The 18,903-nt window shown below is 42.6% G+C and overlaps 1 protein-coding gene across 1 annotated transcript; it reads right to left on the reverse strand.

Annotated features, from left to right (window-relative positions):
* Positions 1-12,697: 12,697 nt before the first annotated feature.
* On the reverse strand, positions 12,698-16,637 carry LOC122933828. Its single transcript, XM_044288890.1, has 3 exons — positions 16,127-16,637; positions 14,834-14,975; positions 12,698-13,715 (listed from the first exon to the last, which is right to left on the reverse strand). Exons 1-3 carry the CDS (start codon positions 16,572-16,574, stop codon positions 13,496-13,498), a joined length of 810 nt encoding a protein of 269 aa, XP_044144825.1. The 5' UTR covers positions 16,575-16,637; the 3' UTR covers positions 12,698-13,495.
* Between the last annotated feature and the right edge of the window lie 2,266 nt (positions 16,638-18,903).

Below are 18,903 nucleotides of genomic sequence, written 5' to 3' on the forward strand. Positions count from 1 at the left end.
GCATAATTTTAACGAGAGGATGGTAAAAAATATATTCGATAAATATACCAATTAAAAATATATTTACCTGCACAATGCAGGAAACATTGTGTTGTTTAGAACTCACGCACACGACTGTTTTGTGGTCTGAAAATCACATATCTGAAAATGATGGATCCCGGCCGTGTGCATGCTGACGTTTTCTTTTTCACTTCAGTAGAAATTTCCTATCCTTCCTTAGCTGCTTCCTTGACCAATGACAGAAGTGTGCCGTATGCCACGGTCAGTTGTGGCATCATGAAGTACATTTTTGTCATAAAGATTGTCCCAGTTATCCCTTGTTCTGTCTCTCGCTAATTAAGAGACCTGGGTCAAATGTTATGGGACCACATGGAGTTTAGCTTTTGTGATCTGTTCACATGATGCTGTACTGCATGATGGTTGTTGTTGCGGTGCCTGTGCGTTGATAGGGCCCTGTAATGCTTAGTAAAATGTCCATTGAGGGGTTAAAAATAAATTTAACTCACCCCATCCACTTGATCGCTTAGCGGATCTCCTCTTCTTTCTTCAGGACCTGGCTAAAGGACCTTTTGATGATGTCATTGCGCTAATCACATGGTCCATCACCATGGTGATGGACCATGTGATGAGCGCAGTGACGTCATCAAAGGTCCTTTAGCCAGGTCCGGAAGAAAGAAGAGGAGATCAGCTACGCGACCAAGTAGATTAAGGTGAGTTAAATTTGTTTCATTATTTTTTAACCCCTCCATCCCTAATTTACCTAGCATTCTGTATTAAGAATGCTATTATTTCCCCTTGCATCCGCACTTGCTTGCGGATGCTTGCGATTTTCATGCAGCCCCATTCACTTCTATGGGGCCTGCGTTGCATGAAAAATGCACAATATAGAACATGCTGCGATTTTCACGCAACGCACAAGTGATGCGTGAAATTCACCGCTCATGTGCACAGCCCCATAGAAATGAATGGGTCTGGATTCAGTGCGGGTGCAATGCGTTCACCTCACGCATTGCACCCGCGCTAAGAACTCGCCCGTGTGAAAGCGGCCTTAATGTGACAAAAATAAGAAAAATAGTTTAGACCACTAGGGAAGTTAAAATTTTGAATTTTAAAGTAGAGGAGGGGTTAATGTCACTATTTCTGGTGAGTGTAGGATTGGGGGTTCATAAGTGGTCTAGCATTTAAATTGCCTTCCTAGGCTCCATTTTTGTCCTGTCTGGGACTGCGTGTTCTGTCAGATTTTCTCCTTGCGTTCAGCTTCCCTTCCTACCATGTACTAATAATACCAGTCACTTGAAAAAAAAAAGTGACTGCACCCAAGTAGGTGCAAAAAAAATCCCAAAATATGCAACTGAAACGTAGAAAAATCTAACATCTTATTGTATAGGATATTTATTTGACTTGCTTATATAGTGCCAACATACTTGTCACGGCAGAAAGGACATCAGATACATAGAAAAATAAACAAGTATCTAGGCAAGAAGCTGGGAATCAGGGTCACCTCCTGACACTTCCCTACCAGCTCTCCCTATACTGCTATGCCTACATTCAGACCCTTAAGGTGGGAATAATGTGTCCTCGTGCCTGGGCTGCAAATACCCTAAAATCCCTAAGATGGTGAAGGGGAATAGAGCCAGCCTGCTCCCTCAGACAGGCATCTCTCTAACAGCCTAGACAGCAAACAACAAGAAAACAATAACAACTTATCTTTTCTGAGCAGGAAAAGCCAATCCTTCCTTCCTTACTTCCACAGAGCCAGACAGAAGCTATAACCCGCACAGAACACTGGGAGTGGGGGTAATTTAAACCAACAACCCTACCCAGTGCACCTGAAGGGAGGCGGATCTAGCTCGACTCCGAAACAAAAGACTAGACACGTGCTGTTAATCTGGCAGACCTCCGCACATAGCCCGAGCAGGGCATGACAGTACCCCCCTATACGGGTGACCTCCGAAAACCCCGGACCAACCTTATCCGGGTGGGATCTGTGAAAAGCCCTCACCAGTCGGCTGGCACTGACATCCAGCGCCGGAACCCACATCCTTTCCTCAGGGCCATATCCCCTCCAGTGTACCAGGTACTGAAGGAAACCCTGAAGAACTCGAGTCAAGAACCCTGGAGATCTCAAACTCTAAATTTCCATCAACCAGAACAGGAGGAGGAGGCAGTGGCGATGGTTTCACCTGTTTCACATATTTTTTCAGTAAAGACCTGTGGAACACATCATGGATCCTCCAAGTCTGCGGAAGATCCAGCCGAAACGCTACTGGATTGACGACCGCAGATATTTTGTACGGTCCAATAAATCTTGGACCCAGTTTCCAAGATGGCACTCTCAGTTTAATATTTTTAGTGGACAACCACACCAGATCACCCACACACAGGTCCGGACCAGTCACACGTCTCGCTCTCTTGTCAGCCATTCGCTTATACCTCTCACCCATCTTCTCCAAATTCACTTGGATCCTCCGCCAGATAGAAGACAAGGCAGAAGAAAATCTCTCCTCCTCTGGCATGCCAGAGGAACTAGTCCAGAAAAGGTACCAAACTGAGGATGAAAACCGTATGCGCCCAAAAATGGCGACTTACCCGTGGACTCCTGCCTACGGTTATTCAAAGCAAACTCTGCTAGGGACAAGAATGAGGACCAGTCTTCCTGATTCTCAGCCGCAAAGCACCTCAAGTAGGTCTTCAGGTTTTGATTAGTATGCTCTGCCCATTCGACTGCGGATGAAAAGCCGAAGAGAATGAAAGTTAAATACCAAGCCGAGAACAGAACGCCCTCCAAAACCTGGAGACAAACTGCGTGCCCCTATCAGAAACCACATCCGAAGGAATGCCATGCAATTTCACGATATTATCAACAAAAATCTGCGCAAGAGTCTTGGCATTGGGCAGACTAGCTAACAATATAAAGTGAGCCATTTTACTAAAACGGTTAACAACCACCAAAATTACTGTTTTCCCGGAGGAACTCGGCAGATCCGTAATGAAGTCCATAGACAAGTGCGTCCAAGGACGAGATGGAATAGACAAAGGAAGAAGTGAACCAGCAGGTCGAGTATGAGCAACCTTTGACCGTGCACAGGTTTCCCAAGCTGCCACGTAATCCTCAACGCTCTTGCGTAAGCCGGGCCACCAGAACCTCCGGGACACAAGGTCAAAGGTGGACTTACCACCAGGATGTCCAGCAAGGACAGTATCGTGATGTTCCTTGAATACCTTGTATTGCAGTCCTTCAGGAACAAACAACCTCCCTGGGGGACAAGAACCAGGAGCCCCCTCCTGGGCTCCCAACACCTCCATCTCCAATTTGGGGTACAGAGCGGAGACCACCGCCCATCAGCCAAAATCGGAGCAGGATCCTTTGAATCACATCCCCCAGAAAAACTGCAAGACAACGCATCTGCCTTGAAGTTTTTAACCCCCGGGACGAAAAGGAACCACAAAATTGAACCTGGTAAAAAAACAGTGACCATCTGGCCTGTCTAGGGTTCAGACGCTTGGCAGATTGCAGGTAAGCCAAATTCTTATGATCCGTATATACTGTAACGGGTTTAGACGCCCCCTCCAACCAGTGACGCCATTCCTCAAAGGCCAATTTAATGGCCAGCAATTCTCTATCTCCTATATCATAGTTCCTCTCGGCGACCGAGAGCTTCTTGGGGGAAAAAAGCACACGGAACCCATTTGCCAGGAGATGAACCCTGTGACAGCACTGCTTTAACCCCCACTTCTGATGCATCCACCTCCACCACAAATGGCTGAGACACTTCGGGCTGCACCAGAATGGGAGCAGACGCAAAACATTCCTTAATAGTCAAAAAGGCCTGCAATGCCTCATCCGACCAGACAGACGTCGGCGCCCTTCTTAGTCATATCGGTCAGAAGTCTTACAATGGTAGAATAGTTCAAAATAAATTTTCTATAATCATTAGTAAACCCCAAAAAACACATCAAAGCTTTCTGATTCTCTGGTCTGTCCCATTTCAGAACTGCCCAGACTTTTTCGGGGTCCATACGAAAACCAGAGTCAGAAAGCAGATATCCCAGAAACGGAAGCTCCTGCACAGAAAACACATTTCTCTAATTTGGCATATAATTTATTCTCCTGAAGGATCGTCAAAACCTGTCTCACAAGATCCTGATGGGTCTTCAGATCAGGAGAGTAAATTAAAATGTCATCCAAGTAAACTACCACGAACCTCCCCACAAAATGATGGAAAATGTAATTGACGAATCGCTGAAATACCGCTGGCGCGTTCGTCAACCCAAAAGGCATAACCAGATTCTCAAAATGACCCTTGTGCGTGTTGAAGGCCGTTTTCCACTCATCCCCTTCCTTGATTCTGATCAGATTGTAGGCCCCTCTTAAATCCAACTTGGAGAACACCTTGGCTCCAACAATCTGATCAAAAAGGTCGGAAATCAAAGGAAGGGGATACAGATCACGGACCGTGATATGGTTCAATTCCCGGAAATCCAAACAAGGTCTCAGCGATCCATCCTTTTTCTTTGCAAAGAAAAAACCTACTGCCACCGGAGACTTAGATGGCCTAATATGACCTTTTGCCAAACTCTCGGCAATATACTTCCGCATGACCTCTCTTTTGGGTTGAGAAACATTGTAAAGCCGAGACTTTGGCAACTTAGCCCCTGGGATGAGATTCACTGGACAATCATAGTCACGATGAGGGGGCAATTCCTGAGCCCCACCCTCCGAAAAGACATCCGCAAAATCTGAGAGATACTGAGATAGAGCTGTGGTAGACACACCAGAGATAGATGTGCCAAGACAATTATCCGAACAAAATTCACTCCAATGATCTGTCTTGCTTGCCAATCTATAATTGGGTTATGTTTTGTCAACCACGGTAACTCTAAGACTATAGGAGCGGGCAAGTCCTTCATGACAAAACAAGACATAATCTCAACATGTGAATCACCCACCCTTAACTGAATACCATGGGCAATATGAGTGCTTTGAGAAAGAGAGGAAGAATCAATTGCAAAAAACTGAATCTCTCTTTCTAACGTGCAAGTACTTAGCCCCAGACTTTGAAGAAAAAGAGAATCAATAAGGTTTACTCCAGCACCACAGTCAATTAATACTTCAACAAAAAAATTCTCGAGTCTAGAGCCACCATAGCTGGAAGGAGAAAACGAGTATTACAGGGAGCTTGCATACCTGCTTACTCCACCACACCATTCACGCTACCAAAAGTCAGGAAGTTGTTTTTTTTTTTTTTCTTTCTCATCAACATGTGGTTTAACAAAAGGACAAGCAAAAATAAAATGACCACTTTTCCCACAGTAGCAACATAGTATATGCAATCTCCTAGAGTCTCTACTACCAGAACGGAAAGATACCTGACCCAGCTGCATGGGTTCCTCCAGTACCCCAGAGTTGCATGTCATATCATCCTGGGGAGCAGGTGAGACGAAACCACTCGCAGAAGGGATCCCTTGCGCAGAGGGAGCCTTACACCTCTCTCTAATACGTCTATCTAACCGTACTGCCAAAGACATTGCATTCTCCAAAGTATCTGGGTACTCATGAAAAGCAAGGGCATCTTTCAATCTCTCAGATAACCCCTGACAAAACTGACTACGTAACACGGGGTCATTATACCCTGACTCGGTAGCCCATCTCCTAAATTCAACGCAGTAAGTCTCTGCAGTATGTTCACCCTGTGATAAATTACGCAATTTAGATTCCCCCATCGAGACCCGATCTGGATCATCATAAATTAATCCCAAGGCTTTAGAAAAAATCCTCTACCGAGCGGAGGACCAGAGAACCCGGGCGGCAAGGCCCAGGATTGTGCGTCCCCTTTAAGCAGAGAAATGATTATACCAACCCTCTGACTTTCATCACCTGACGAAGATGGACGCAGCTGAAAATATAACTTTCATGACTCTTTAAAGCGGATAAAGTCATCCACACCCCCTGAAAACTGATCAGGAAGAGCAACCTTAGGTTCAAGGTTGGACTGACTCCCACCAGCGGAGCCATGAAGCAGACAATTCTGACAAAGTGCAACAGCATTGCGGAGGTCAGCTACCTCCCAAGTTAATTCCTGCATACGATCAACCAACGAATTAAGTGACTCCATCTCAAGGCTGCTGCGAAATGGCAGTCTAGGTTATGGCGGGTTATAATGTCACGGTGGACAGGACATCAGATACACAGAAAAATAAACAATTATCTAGTCAAGAAGGTGGGAATCAGGGGCACCTCCTGACACTTCCCTACCAGCTCTCCCTATAATGCTATGCCCACATTCAGACCCTTAGGGTGGGAATAATGTGTCCGCGTGCCTGGGCTGCAAATACCCTAAAATCCCTAAGATGGTGAAGGGGAATAGAGCCAGCCTGCTCCCTCAGAACCTGGAGGGGACAGGCATCTCCCTAACAGCCTAGACAGCAAACAACAAGAAAACAATAACCAACTTATCTTTTCTGAGCAGGAAAAGCCAATCCTTCCTTCCTTACTTCCACAGAGCCAGACAGAAGCTATAACCCACACGGAACACTGGGAGTGGGTGTAATTTAAACCAACAACCCCACCAGTGCACCTGAAGGGAGGCTGATCTAGCTCGACTCCAAAACAAAAGACTAGACACGTGCTGCTAATCCGGTAGACCTCCGCACGTAGCCCGAGCAGGGCATGACAATACTAAACAGTGCTTTACGCTGACTCACTGTCCCCTGTCTTTATGTCTTTGGAGTGTGGAAGGAAAACGCAGTACCCGGAGGAAACCCATGCAGATGATGTCCTTGGTCGGATTTGAACCCAGGTTCCCAGCACAGTAGGACATCAGTGGTAACCACTGAATCCCCATGCTGCCCCTAGATACCTCAATAGTGGATAAACCAATTATCTTCACATGTCTTACCCCTTCTTCAATACAAAATGAATCCATCTGGCATCAACAGTGTCCCCCCCCCCCCCCCTCCCCCTCCATGTAACACGTATTTACTAGGAAGATTGATTTACCTCGTGAGGTGGGACACTGTTTATATCAGTTGGTTATTTTTATTGATGAAGGGATGGGACATATAAATATGATTGTTTTACAAATAACTTATCTATACATATTCTGTATACTGAGATGTTAGATATACAGTACAGACCAAAAGTTTGGACACACCTTCTCAGTCAAAGAGTTTTCTTTATTTTCATGACTATGAAAATTGTAGATTCACACTGAAGGCATCAAAACTATGAATTAACACGTGGAATTATATACATAACAAAAAAGTGTGAAACAACTGAAAATATGTAATATTCTAGGTTCTTCAAAGTAGCCACCTTTTTGCTTTGATTACTGCTTTGCACACTCTTGGCATTCTCTTGATGAGCTTCAAGAGGTAGTCACCTGAAATGGTTTTCACTTCACAAGTGTGCCCTGTCAGGTTTAATAAGTGGGATTTCTTGCCTTATAAATGGGGTTGGGACCATCAGTTGCATTGTGGAGAAGTCAGGTGGATACACAGCTGATAGTCCTACTGAATAGACTGTTAGAATTTGTATTATGGCAAGAAAAAAGCAGCTAAGTAAAGAAAAACGAGTGGCCATCATTACTTTAAGAAATGAAGGTCAGTCAGTCCGAAAAATTGGGAAAACGTTGAAAGTGTCCCAAAGTGCAAAAACCATCAAGCGCTACAAAGAAACTGGCTCACATGCGGACCGCCCCAGGAAAGGAAGACCAAGAGTCACCTCTGCTGCGGAGGATAAGTTCATCCGAGTCACCAGCCTCAGAAATCGCAGGTTAACAGCAGCTCAGATTAGAGACCGGGTCAATGCCACACAGAGTTCTAGCAGCAGACACATCTCTAGAATAACTGTTAAGAGGAGACTGTGTGAATCAGGCCTTCATGGTAGAATGACTGCTAGGAAACCACTGCTAAGGACAGGCAACAAGCAGAAGAGACTTGTTTGGGCTAAAGAACACAAGGAATGGACATTAGACCAGTGGAAATCTGTGCTTTGGTCTGATGAGTCCAAATTTGATATCTTTGGTTCCAACCACCGTGTCTTTGTGCGATGCAGAAAAGGTGAACGGATGGACTCTACATGCCTGGTTCTCACCGTGAAGCATGGAGGAGGAGGTGTGGGGGTGCTTTGCTGGTGACACTGTTGGAGATTTATTCAAAATTGAAGGCATACTGAACCAGCATGGCTACCACAGCATCTTGCAGCGGCATGCTATTCCATCCGGTTTGCGTTTAGTTGGACCATCATTTATTTTTCAACAGGACAATGACCCCAAACACACCTCCAGGCTGTGTAAGGGCTATTTGACCATGAAGGAGAGTGATGGGGTGCTGCGTCGGATGACCTGGCCTCCACAGTCACCGGACCTGAACCCAATCGAGATGGTTTGGGGTGAGCTGGACTGCAGAGTGAAGGCAAAAGGGCCAACAAGTGCTAAGCATCTCTGGGAACTCCTTCAAGACTTTTGGAAGACCATTTCAGGTGACTACCTCTTGAAGCTCATCAAGAGAATGCCAAGAGTGTGCAAAGCAGTAATCAAAGCAAAAGGTGGCTACTTTGAAGAACCTAGAATATGACATATGTTCAGTTGTTTCACACTTTTTTGTTATGTATATAATTCCACGTGTTAATTCATAGTTTTGATGCCTTCAGTGTGAATCTACAATTTTCAAAGTCATGAAAATAAAGAAAACTCTTTGAAGGAGAAGGTGTGTCCAAACTTTTGGTCTGTACTGTATTTTGAGGGGTTGTGCAGAGGTTTTATACTGATTTCCTATTATCAGGATAGGTCATCAATATGTGATCTGCGGGGGTCAGACTCCCGGCACCCCCTACAATCAGCTGTTTGAAGAGAAGGCGGCATTCCATGGACGCCGTTTCGGAAGCTAGTGTAATTACAAGTACTCACTCCATTCCCTTGAATGTAGTGAGTTCTCGTAATTGCACTACTCCACCGCTGCGGGGGAGATGATCCGTAGTGCATGGAGCACCGCCTCCTCTTCAAACAGCTGATCATCGGGCGTGCCAGCTGGCGGATTCCTGACTATCAGATATTGATGAGCAGCACACAGAACGTGCTGTAGAACTAGGACTTAGAAGAAATAAGTGTGTTGGCGTTTTGCGACATTAAAAACGTGTGAGCGGGGCCACCATAATAGCTGGGCAGCTCGATCAGCTCTGCAGTAAGGCGGAATAGCCTCATACAATCTCTCTGGGAGCTGTATTCCCCTTGTAACTGGGGCTAAAATGTTAAGTCCCTGTTATAGGAGAAATTAGCAATAAAAAAATGGAATGTTCAATGTCCCAGAAATGTCTTGTATGATTCCATCTTATGGCGGGTAATGTGTGAAATAAATGAAAAAATAATAAAGGCAATAAAAATAAAACACCACCACACAACGCACTGCAGTTTGTAGCCCGATCCCAGTCCCCACAATCATAAACTATACATCCCTTATATCATAATGAACATAACAAAAAGGGGCATCGCTATTTGTACATTTATTTGTGCTATTAGAAAAATATATTTAAAAAATATACTATTTTCACATCTTTTTTTTTTACATTTTCCCAGGTATAAAAAAAATGCTAAAATAAAAGATATAAAAATAAAGCCCCACGTATCCCTGAAAAAGGAGCAAAGATTATTTACGCATGTACTGAAAAATAATGGGTTGAATGGCCTAGTCTTAAACCAGTTAAGAAAAGTTGAGATTTTTTTTTTTGTTTGAGAAAATAATTTTTAATATTTTACACCTATTTGGATGCTGTCACTCGTCATGTCCTTAATCCGATATATGGTCCAAGTGGATTCTTGGACAGTGTGCTTTTACATCCTTTATTCACCGCACCGTGGCGCTGGAGATATGAAAGTGTTTTGCAGACTTTCTTTTATTTTTATGCAGATGAATGATTGACAGGGAGAAGGTAAAGTACAGTTTATGAATAGCTGTGTCTCAATGGTCAGACAGACCACCTCTATGAGCGTTCTGCCTGATTATTAAGGAACAGTCCAGGAGATTTGAATCTTTTTTTCTTAGTATGAGTAATGTTTTAAAGTATGGTATATCATAATGGTGCATCCCACATTTTGTTTCTTACATAAAAACAAAAAAGATTAGTAAAACGAAATCCACTTACAACAGAAATTCTCAAAAGGAAAATAAGTGCATATTCTGTATTTAATAGGGGTGTCTTGGCAAAGTCAACTCCTTTTTAAAATGTGGCCAAAATGGTGATCAGTTGATCATCCGAGAAGGTCCTACTCCTAGTAAACTGCTGATTTTACTGAGGAATCGCCAACATGGCAGCAATTCAACCAGCTCGAGTCTGCCAGGACTGGAGCCATTTTCTACACCGTGCCTCTATTTTAAGCTTATAGTTAGGGACTATAGGGACCCCTCTATGATGTTCATGTGCCCTAATAACAATTATGAACAGGGTTATCTTCATGAGACAACATACATTAAATGGGTTGTCCGAGTTATGAAAAAAAATATATAGCACTGAGAATCTGATGGGCAGCAATATATAACTAAGCTAAGCAAGTTTTATGCAAAATTTGCCTGGTTCTTTTCTGGCCCTTTGTTTACATGCAATAAAAACAATCTCTGCCCCTCCCCCTGCTCTGCTAAGGGAGTGAATACAAGAGCTTCCCTGAGTGCTGGGATAATCAACAGGATCTTGTATGTGCAGAACTATAAGTCCCAGCTGTACAATGACACTGCTAAGGGAGTGGATACAAGTACTGTCCTGAGTGCTGGGAGAATCAGCAGCATTATGTATGTGTAGAACTACAAGTCCCAGCTGTATAATGACACTGCTAAGGGAGTGGATACAAGAGCTGCCCTGTGACATGTCTGCCTGCTGGGAGACTCAGCAGCGTGTTGTATGTGTAGGACTACAAGTCCCAGCTGTACAATGACACTGCTAAGGGAGTGGATACAAGAGCTGCCCTGTGACACGTCTGCCTGCTGGGCAGACTATACTGTGCTTGATGAGCAGAAAGAAGGCTGCACCTATGATCCATGCAGATTTGCGGGGGTCCCCATTGTCAGATCCCCACTGATAAGTTACTGTTGACCTGATGAGTATAGGTCATCAATATAAGAGTCTTGGAAAACCCTTTTAAGGTAATATTTACTTGTATATACATTTTGCCAAAGTATCTACGAAAAGAAGGATTTACTGAGTTGGATGGATTTAGTTTTCTTTGCCAATCAGATTTTGGTGAGTAGTAAATAGTTTTAGTTCTAGTTTTATAAGTTTCCTTTTTCCTGTAATTTGCAGTTTTGCATACACTTGTTAGTGACTGCTAGTCCTATAGGTAAGACATTGGCCAGATGAGTTTGCCTTTCCTCCTCTCGAAGAGCATTACTCCACTTTCCTTCCAGATACCTCAATGATAGCAAATATAGAAAAGAGGAATAAGTGCCAGGGGAAGGTTGCCTTTCTCTCCTATAAAGAATAGAGGACGGATATGCTCTGAGCCCTTTTGTTCTGCAACTGGGGCAGACAAGGTGGCGTAAACCCATACAGTGATCCCTCAGGATACAGTGTTTTCAAGATACAAGGGTCTTTTCTGACCCATCGTAAGTTGAAACTAGACTCAACGTACAATGTCTCAGACTCAGATCCAACCAATCAAGGCCACTTCTCTGGTAAGGCTACTTTCACGCTAGCGTTAATATTTTCCGGTATTGAGATCCGTCAAGCAGGCATGCTCAACCTGCGGCCCTCCAGCTGTTGTAAAACTACAACTACCACAATGCCCTGCTGTAGGCTGATAGCTGTAGGCTGTTCGGGCATGCTGGGAGTTGTAGTTTTGCAACAGCTGGAGGGCCGCAGGTTGAACATGCCTGCGTCATAGGGTCTCAGTACCGGAAAAAAACGCTTCCGTTTTGTCCCCATACATTGTCAATGGGGACAAAACGTAACAGAATGGAATGCTCCAAAATGCATTCCGTCCTGTTCTCATACCGGAAAGCAAACCGCAGCATGCTGTGGTCCTGAGATGCAGAGCAAGACGGATCCGTCATGACACACAATGCAAGTCAATGGGGACAGATCCGTTTTCTCTGACACAATATAAAACGGATCCGTCCTTCATTGACTTTCAATGGAGATCATAACGGATCTGTCTTGGCTGTGTTAGAGATAATACAACCAGATCCGTTCATAACGGATGCAGATGGTTGTATTATCAGTAACGGAAGCGTTTTTGCTGAACCCTGCCGGATCCAGTATGCTAGTGTGAAAGTGGCCGAAAATAGCTGTATTAGTTACTAGTGAGCAGTTATTACTGACTGTTATATGTAAGGACTTGTTTTATCTGTCTTAGTTATCTGCTTATTTTTCTGAAATTTTTACTTTCTATTATCTTGGATGACATTTTGGGAGCTTGGAACCGATTACTCAAATTACAATGGTCGTCCTGGAACCAATTAATATTGTAACTTGAGGGGCCACTGTCTTTTCAGTCTTCAGCCATGTTCCTTATCAGATTTGTAGCTGATTGCGTACCAGACTTGCATATATCCTAAAGCTATTGAATATGAAAATACATAATACTGATTTAAGAAATGTTTATTAAAATATTTTTCATAAGAAAAGGAATCTTAATCCACGCAGCAAGTGACCCATTAAGGAATTAAAAAATAGTCCATAAATATATCTTACACAAATAAAGTGCCCATTGCATGTACTTCCGCCCCCCGACTATCATTATGTGCACGGTGGAAGTATGTCACCTGCACTGTACACATTGCTAATATGTCCCACACGTCACCTGAAGGAAATGTGAAATCCAAAATATCAGCAGAGATGAATAAACTGTCAAAGACGGAATATTTAAAGCGTAGCTAACAATTTGAAGAACTTAAAACTTTTCAAAATTCCATAAAATACATTTTTGTAATATTTTTTATCCCCCATTTTACTTACAAAATAGGCACCCACAGTGCAGGGGATCTGTAGCGCTATGGAATATGTACACTCGTACACCGCTGACATGTTGGTGGTGTACGGTTTCCTGAACTAATACAGGAAAAAATTAAAGTATATTACAAAAAATACTTTGATGTCATTTATAATATTTTTGAATAAAGTTCTTCAGAAGGTTGGGTACACTTTAACTGGCCCAGTAATAACGTAAATTGGTTGTCATCCTATAAGGATTGTAATCCACTGGGGTACGTCAAATTGATAATGTGGAACCTCTGAAATCACATAGGGCTGTATGCCCATCCATAGTTAACGGCAAATAATTAGTGAATAAGCCTATTTGCCCAAACCGAAAATGTAGCCTCTTTTTCAGAAAAATATAAAGTGCCAGAACAAGAGTTTATGCTACAGGGGAGAATGCTATGCTATGGTATCACTCCCAGTGAAATGCAGAGATTTCTTCAACCATGCCGTGCTCCCATCGTTCAGCAGACTTCATTACTGCTCTCAATATCTCCGTGCAATCGCAGTTTGAAGACCAGTCCTGTCCCATTACTTGTATTGTAGAGTTATGAACGGAGACTGAAGAAGAAACGCTCTGTGAAGGTTACAAGGGACATGAAGATCGTTCTGGATACATTGTAACGACAAGCTCAGCTCTGTTACTTCTTCCTTCTCTGCATCCACCGTCTCTTTCTCTTTTAAGGCTTGTAAGATGGACATCACATCAAGAGTTAGGTCTAGAACATGGCCACTCCTTATCTGTGTGAAGCTGCCAAAAAAATAAAAATAAATGAGATTACATGTTATATAGATGGAAGCAACGTTTTATAAATGTTCCTCAAGCCTTTTAGAATATTCATTGTTTGCCTAATTCCAAATTTATGAATACAATTCACCGAGAAAAGAACTGATAAAATATGCTATGTGAATGTTACATTTCTACATTCGCTTTTCTCAAGTTTTTCTAAAACCTCTCCCATGCAAGCAATCATTAATTGCTGCATATAAATGGGCCTTAAAGGGGTTGTCCAGCAAGAACAAATTATTTAGAAAAAAGCTTAAAATGTTTGAAAATGAAAAAGTTCATACTCCCCTTACTAGTCCCTGCCACTCTGGTTCTGACACTTCCCAGGTCCTCTGCCGGTCTCTACTTCCTGCTCCCTCTGAAATGGACACTGCAACCAATCGCTGGCACTAGCAGACCACCATGCGGTCAGTATTGGGTCAGTGATTGGCTGCACATGTCCATGTCAGGAGGGAGCAGGAAGTAAGAGACTGGGACGGACCTGCGGAGTATCTGAACTGGAGCAGCTGAAGATCGATAAGGTGACTAGGACTTATTTTGTAGAACGTTCCAATCTGTTTTCTAAATAATTCTTCAGGCTAGACACCCCCTCTAATTTACGTAATACCTTTCACTATGTTACTTTACGTATCACTAATATCCAGCTCTTTGCAGATGCCTAGCTGCTTGGTTACAGTTGAGTACCACAGCGCTGAAAGGGAGGCCTGCTTACCTGCTCCCTGGCGCTGGGTCCCGACTCATTTGCTCCCCAGCATCAGCTGCCTCGTTTGGGTCTCTGGCTGTCAACATCCACTTTGATACGGCTGCAGCCAATCGCTGGCTGCAGCAGTAACCTGCTCCCCTTGCGTCATGTTGGTTGGTCATGTGATGCAAGGGGAGAAGATTGGCTACAGCGGTGTCACAGCAGATGTTGACAGTCAGGGACCCAAGCGAGACAGCCAAGGCTGCCGAGCGAAGGAGCCGGGAAGCAGGTAAGTATGCTTTATTTTGAAGGTTTGCCCAGGAGAGGGAATTAGCAAAAACAATCCCCCCAAAAGTGGCCAACCCCATGAAAATATATGACCATGTAACGTATAATATACCTTGAACGTCTGAGTCCATTGATGTTAAGTACAGGAATCACGGTCAGTTGTTCGTCAGCTGAAACTTCCAAATGTATTTGGGCTCTCTGAATGGAAAGGCTGAGAATATCCAAGTCAATGTAGAAAGTTGCCGCTCTTCCTCCTACACCAAAGCACATGTCTGTTAGTTTATCAGCCAGCTCCATCATTTAATATGCTAGGCGACTGAAATATGGCTTTCATTTCTTTTGCGGCTTTCACCGCTATGTTCATTGTGAAATATAGAAATCATAAAAACGAAGGAAATCTCTCCAAGCAACAACTGAGGGATTAGACAGTAATGTGCGTGTAAGGCCTCAGGCCCACAACCTTCTTTTTCTTCAGTGTGTTATCCATTATAAAAACGGATGGCACACTGACCCATACAAGTCAATGGGGCTATGCACAAATCCCTTTATTTCACAGATCTGTTTTGCCAGTCTGAGAATAATTTAAAAGCAGGTCCTGTTCTTGTGTGAGAATAGCCCTATTTATCGGGTTGATACAAAAAGTGGAATGTTCTCTGAAGCTATCCGTTTTAACAAAGCTAGAACCAGTCCTGGACCTCACATGGATCCAGAGATCTCCCAATTCATTGCTCCAATTGTTCTGCTAGATTTATTTCAAGCTGGCATCTCGGGAAGGGGGGGATACGGAAAAGAACAAACAGCAGGTGGCGCTATACAGATACATTTAACTGAATAACTCAATGGCTATACAAAATTTTTAATACCATGCAATTACCAAAGTATCCACGTGCTGGTTAGAAAAATTTAGAATATTTTTCTTGGGACAACCCCTTTAATAGAATCTTTTTATGGTGTGCTGCCTGGATCTATTGCTGTGCACGATGCCTAATACTAAATGATGCATATAATTTAATGTATGTTGAGATTTAAAAAAAAAAAATAATTTTTGAGTGTATAGAATAAATGTAAGAAAATGTTAATAGTATATAATCGATAATTCTAGTTAATAGATTATAATAGGTTATTTTTAGCATTTAATTCATAACCACTTTCCATCAATGTTATAAAAACCATTGGTAGAATGAATCTAACATACTGATAATTACATTATATTGATGAAGTATTATAATATCTAATCCATGACAACTGACAATCAATTTTATCTCACTACACCATAATATAAAATGTGCAATTGCAAGTGCTCCTGCCCAAATTTGTATTTAAACCTGTCTTAAGAAAATCTATTATCAGACTATGCAAACAGTAAAGATTAAGTAGTATGTGAAAAAATATTAAGAGTACATACCTTCATCTAGGGTTCCTTGGAGACCCTTTATCCTTCTGCAGCTGAATCCAAGTCTACAGCACTTGTAGATCCTACTCATGTATTGGAAAAGGTTCCTTTGGGGGAATGTCGGCTTGAGAGGTCCAGTAAAGATTTTGAGTGTGTACTCAGAACCCAGGTCTTCATTATAAGTTGAGCCTTGCCATTGTATCCACGACTGGTTCATGTGGTTGCATTGTGACCGGTGGTATTTCAGAATGTCCTGTCCCTTGGACCATCTGTCAGCACCAAGCTTTTGAAGGATACTCTCCATCTGATCTGGTCTGTGCTTCTTGATGAAGTTATTGGGTTCCACCGCTCTTCCTATCTTGTTGTGCTCTGGTGAATGTCCATGAGTTTTCTCTGAGTACATGGGCAAAGTCCAGGAAAACTGGACAAATGCACACAGGCAAAGCCAAAATGTAGACATCCTCCTTACTTTGAAAATAGCTTCTTAAGACTGTGCAACCTCAGCTTAAATACTCTAGCCCAGATCCTCCTCAAAAGCTTCTTTCTCAGGATGTGTCATGGGGCATTGAATGGAAAATGGCCTTTCATATAGGATGATGGTGTTAAATCTCTGAACAATGTGTTTCTCATGCTGAGATAATGACTTGTTTGCACAGCTACCATTATGGTAATGAGAGTTCTAAGCTTTTTTACTCAAGTCAGAAAGCAAGGAAAAGACTAGGACATACAGTCTGGTGACACACTCAACATGTCTTGACAGGAATAAGAGAAACCAAATATACAATGAGGTTCTACATACAGTAGCATATCGACTCATATCTATTAGTGTCTCATATTTGGCTACGAGATAATCTATAAAAAGTAATTTACACGACTAAGGATTTTTTTGCTATCAATTTATTACACATCAGTCCAGGTCCAGACCAAAACTCCTTTAGATTTGTATGTGTTAGGTTTTTCATCTTGTTGGTCAATATTATGACGTCCACATGGCAGGAGAAGTCTACCCTGGGCCATGCAATGTCTAGGTTAAAAGCATTTGCAAAAACCTTTATTGCTTTGAAGTGCAAGAATGAGGTTTCATTATGCAGGACAGGGCCATTTAAATGGAAGGGGGTGCAGGTGCACAACATACAGGGATGGTCCCCACTTAGCAGGACGGTGAGTAGCCCTTTGATCTCTAAAAAAGCCCTGTATTTTCCCATTACTACTTATAGACCATTTCTTCCATCATCTATTTGTACCTCTGGTGACATCTTTCTTCTGGCACTTCCCCCTCCTATTGCATTATTGTGACACATTGAGTGTGATTTAGCTTATTGCCATTACCCTAAATTACAAACATGGAAGTCTCTCACATCTTCAGGAGATATATACTACTAAGTTCAGCTCCACATCACATATCTGTTATGCTCAGATTCCTATGCATTATTGTGGCCTTTATTTGCATCTCTGTTTAGGAATCAACATTTATTAACTATTTAAAGTTTTTGACAAAAAAGTCTGGGCAAGAACATCTGCAAGTGCCAGAGCTGAGGACCGGCCATACACATGGTAATAGATCTCTGCGGGGGACACTGCTGAAGAGAAGTGAGGATGAATTGAACAGAGGATCTAGAATAAAAGCTTTGAGGACAGGACTGAACTTGTCACCTGATATGTTCTATTCATATACAAGTCAAGAAAAGAGGTATACAATTATGTCCTACCTCTGTGAAACTATGTCTGCAGATTGCTGGAGTATATGTATACTACAAGTTTTGCAGCAGTAACCTTTAAGCATGTGGTTGACAATTTGATTTTCTTAGGATTTCTAGGACTTAGCTTCCAATGGTTAAGTCTGGTGATGCCTCACCGTAACATTTGTCCGTTTTAGGCATAGTTACAATGGATCCTCAAAAAAAACAACAACAACAGATGGCATACAGATGTCATCCATTTTTTTTTTTGCTTTTTTGCGGACCGCAAAACACATATGGTCGTGTGCATGTAGCCTAACAGTGACCTAAACTTGTAGGCCAAGACCTATCTAAAAGGTTTGCATTTTCCCTTTTTGGACAATCTCTTTTTCTTTTAACATATTGTCATAGTTCACACAACCAATGAATAACATGACCTGGATAACGGACTAGGGGGTTTACTTCTATTGATCACAGGCAATCTATAGACTATGCCGCTTATACATTCCAGTTGTAGCTTACTGCTAACTTTTTTTATGCCACTGCACCAAAATTTTGGCGCAATTGCCATTTCTAATCCACTGTACTCCATATAGGTACTGCCGTAGATTTCAGTCTAGGCACACGGACTGCCAGAGTATGCGCCTAATTTATGACAAGGCCTGTGCCTTGTCATAAATCAGGAGCATCCTCCAGCGGCATCGGGGAATATCAAGGACGATATACCCTGTGCCACCATAGGATGGCATAAATTAGAGTAAATGATGGCCTATAGCCCTGCCCACACCACACCCCTTACCTGTCCCATTACTCTCCCTTTTAAAAAAAAGTGGCAAGGGTTCCTTAAAAACATCATGTGTGCCTAAATTTAAGTACAATGGCATTTAAAAAGTAGCAAACCACAAGATTGCTACTTTTTTATGCCAGTTTCGGGAGTAGGGGACCATAATAAAGGACCCCCATGTCCTACGCCTAATTTACAGAGACAGATCTGAACTTTGCTCATCTTACTTAGATCTGTAATGCATTAATGACTCAAACCAAAGAAATCCAGCTAGCGTAACGGATACACCATGGGGCACATTTATTAGGATCAGTGATTTACAGTGT

This window comes from Bufo gargarizans, chromosome 1 (assembly GCF_014858855.1).
Source record: "Bufo gargarizans isolate SCDJY-AF-19 chromosome 1, ASM1485885v1, whole genome shotgun sequence".
NCBI lineage: Eukaryota > Metazoa > Chordata > Amphibia > Anura > Bufonidae > Bufo > Bufo gargarizans.

Coding starts and splice junctions, on each gene's coding strand:
- LOC122933828 (XM_044288890.1), bottom strand. CDS start 16,574: ATGTCTACATTTTGGCTTTGCCTGTGTGCATTTGTCCAGTTTTCCTGG. Junction 14,976..16,126: donor CCAAGGAACCCTAGATGAAG/GTATGTACTCTT, acceptor GCTTTGGTGTAG/GAGGAAGAGCGGCAACTTTC. Junction 13,716..14,833: donor AATGGACTCAGACGTTCAAG/GTATATTATACG, acceptor TTTTTTTGGCAG/CTTCACACAGATAAGGAGTG.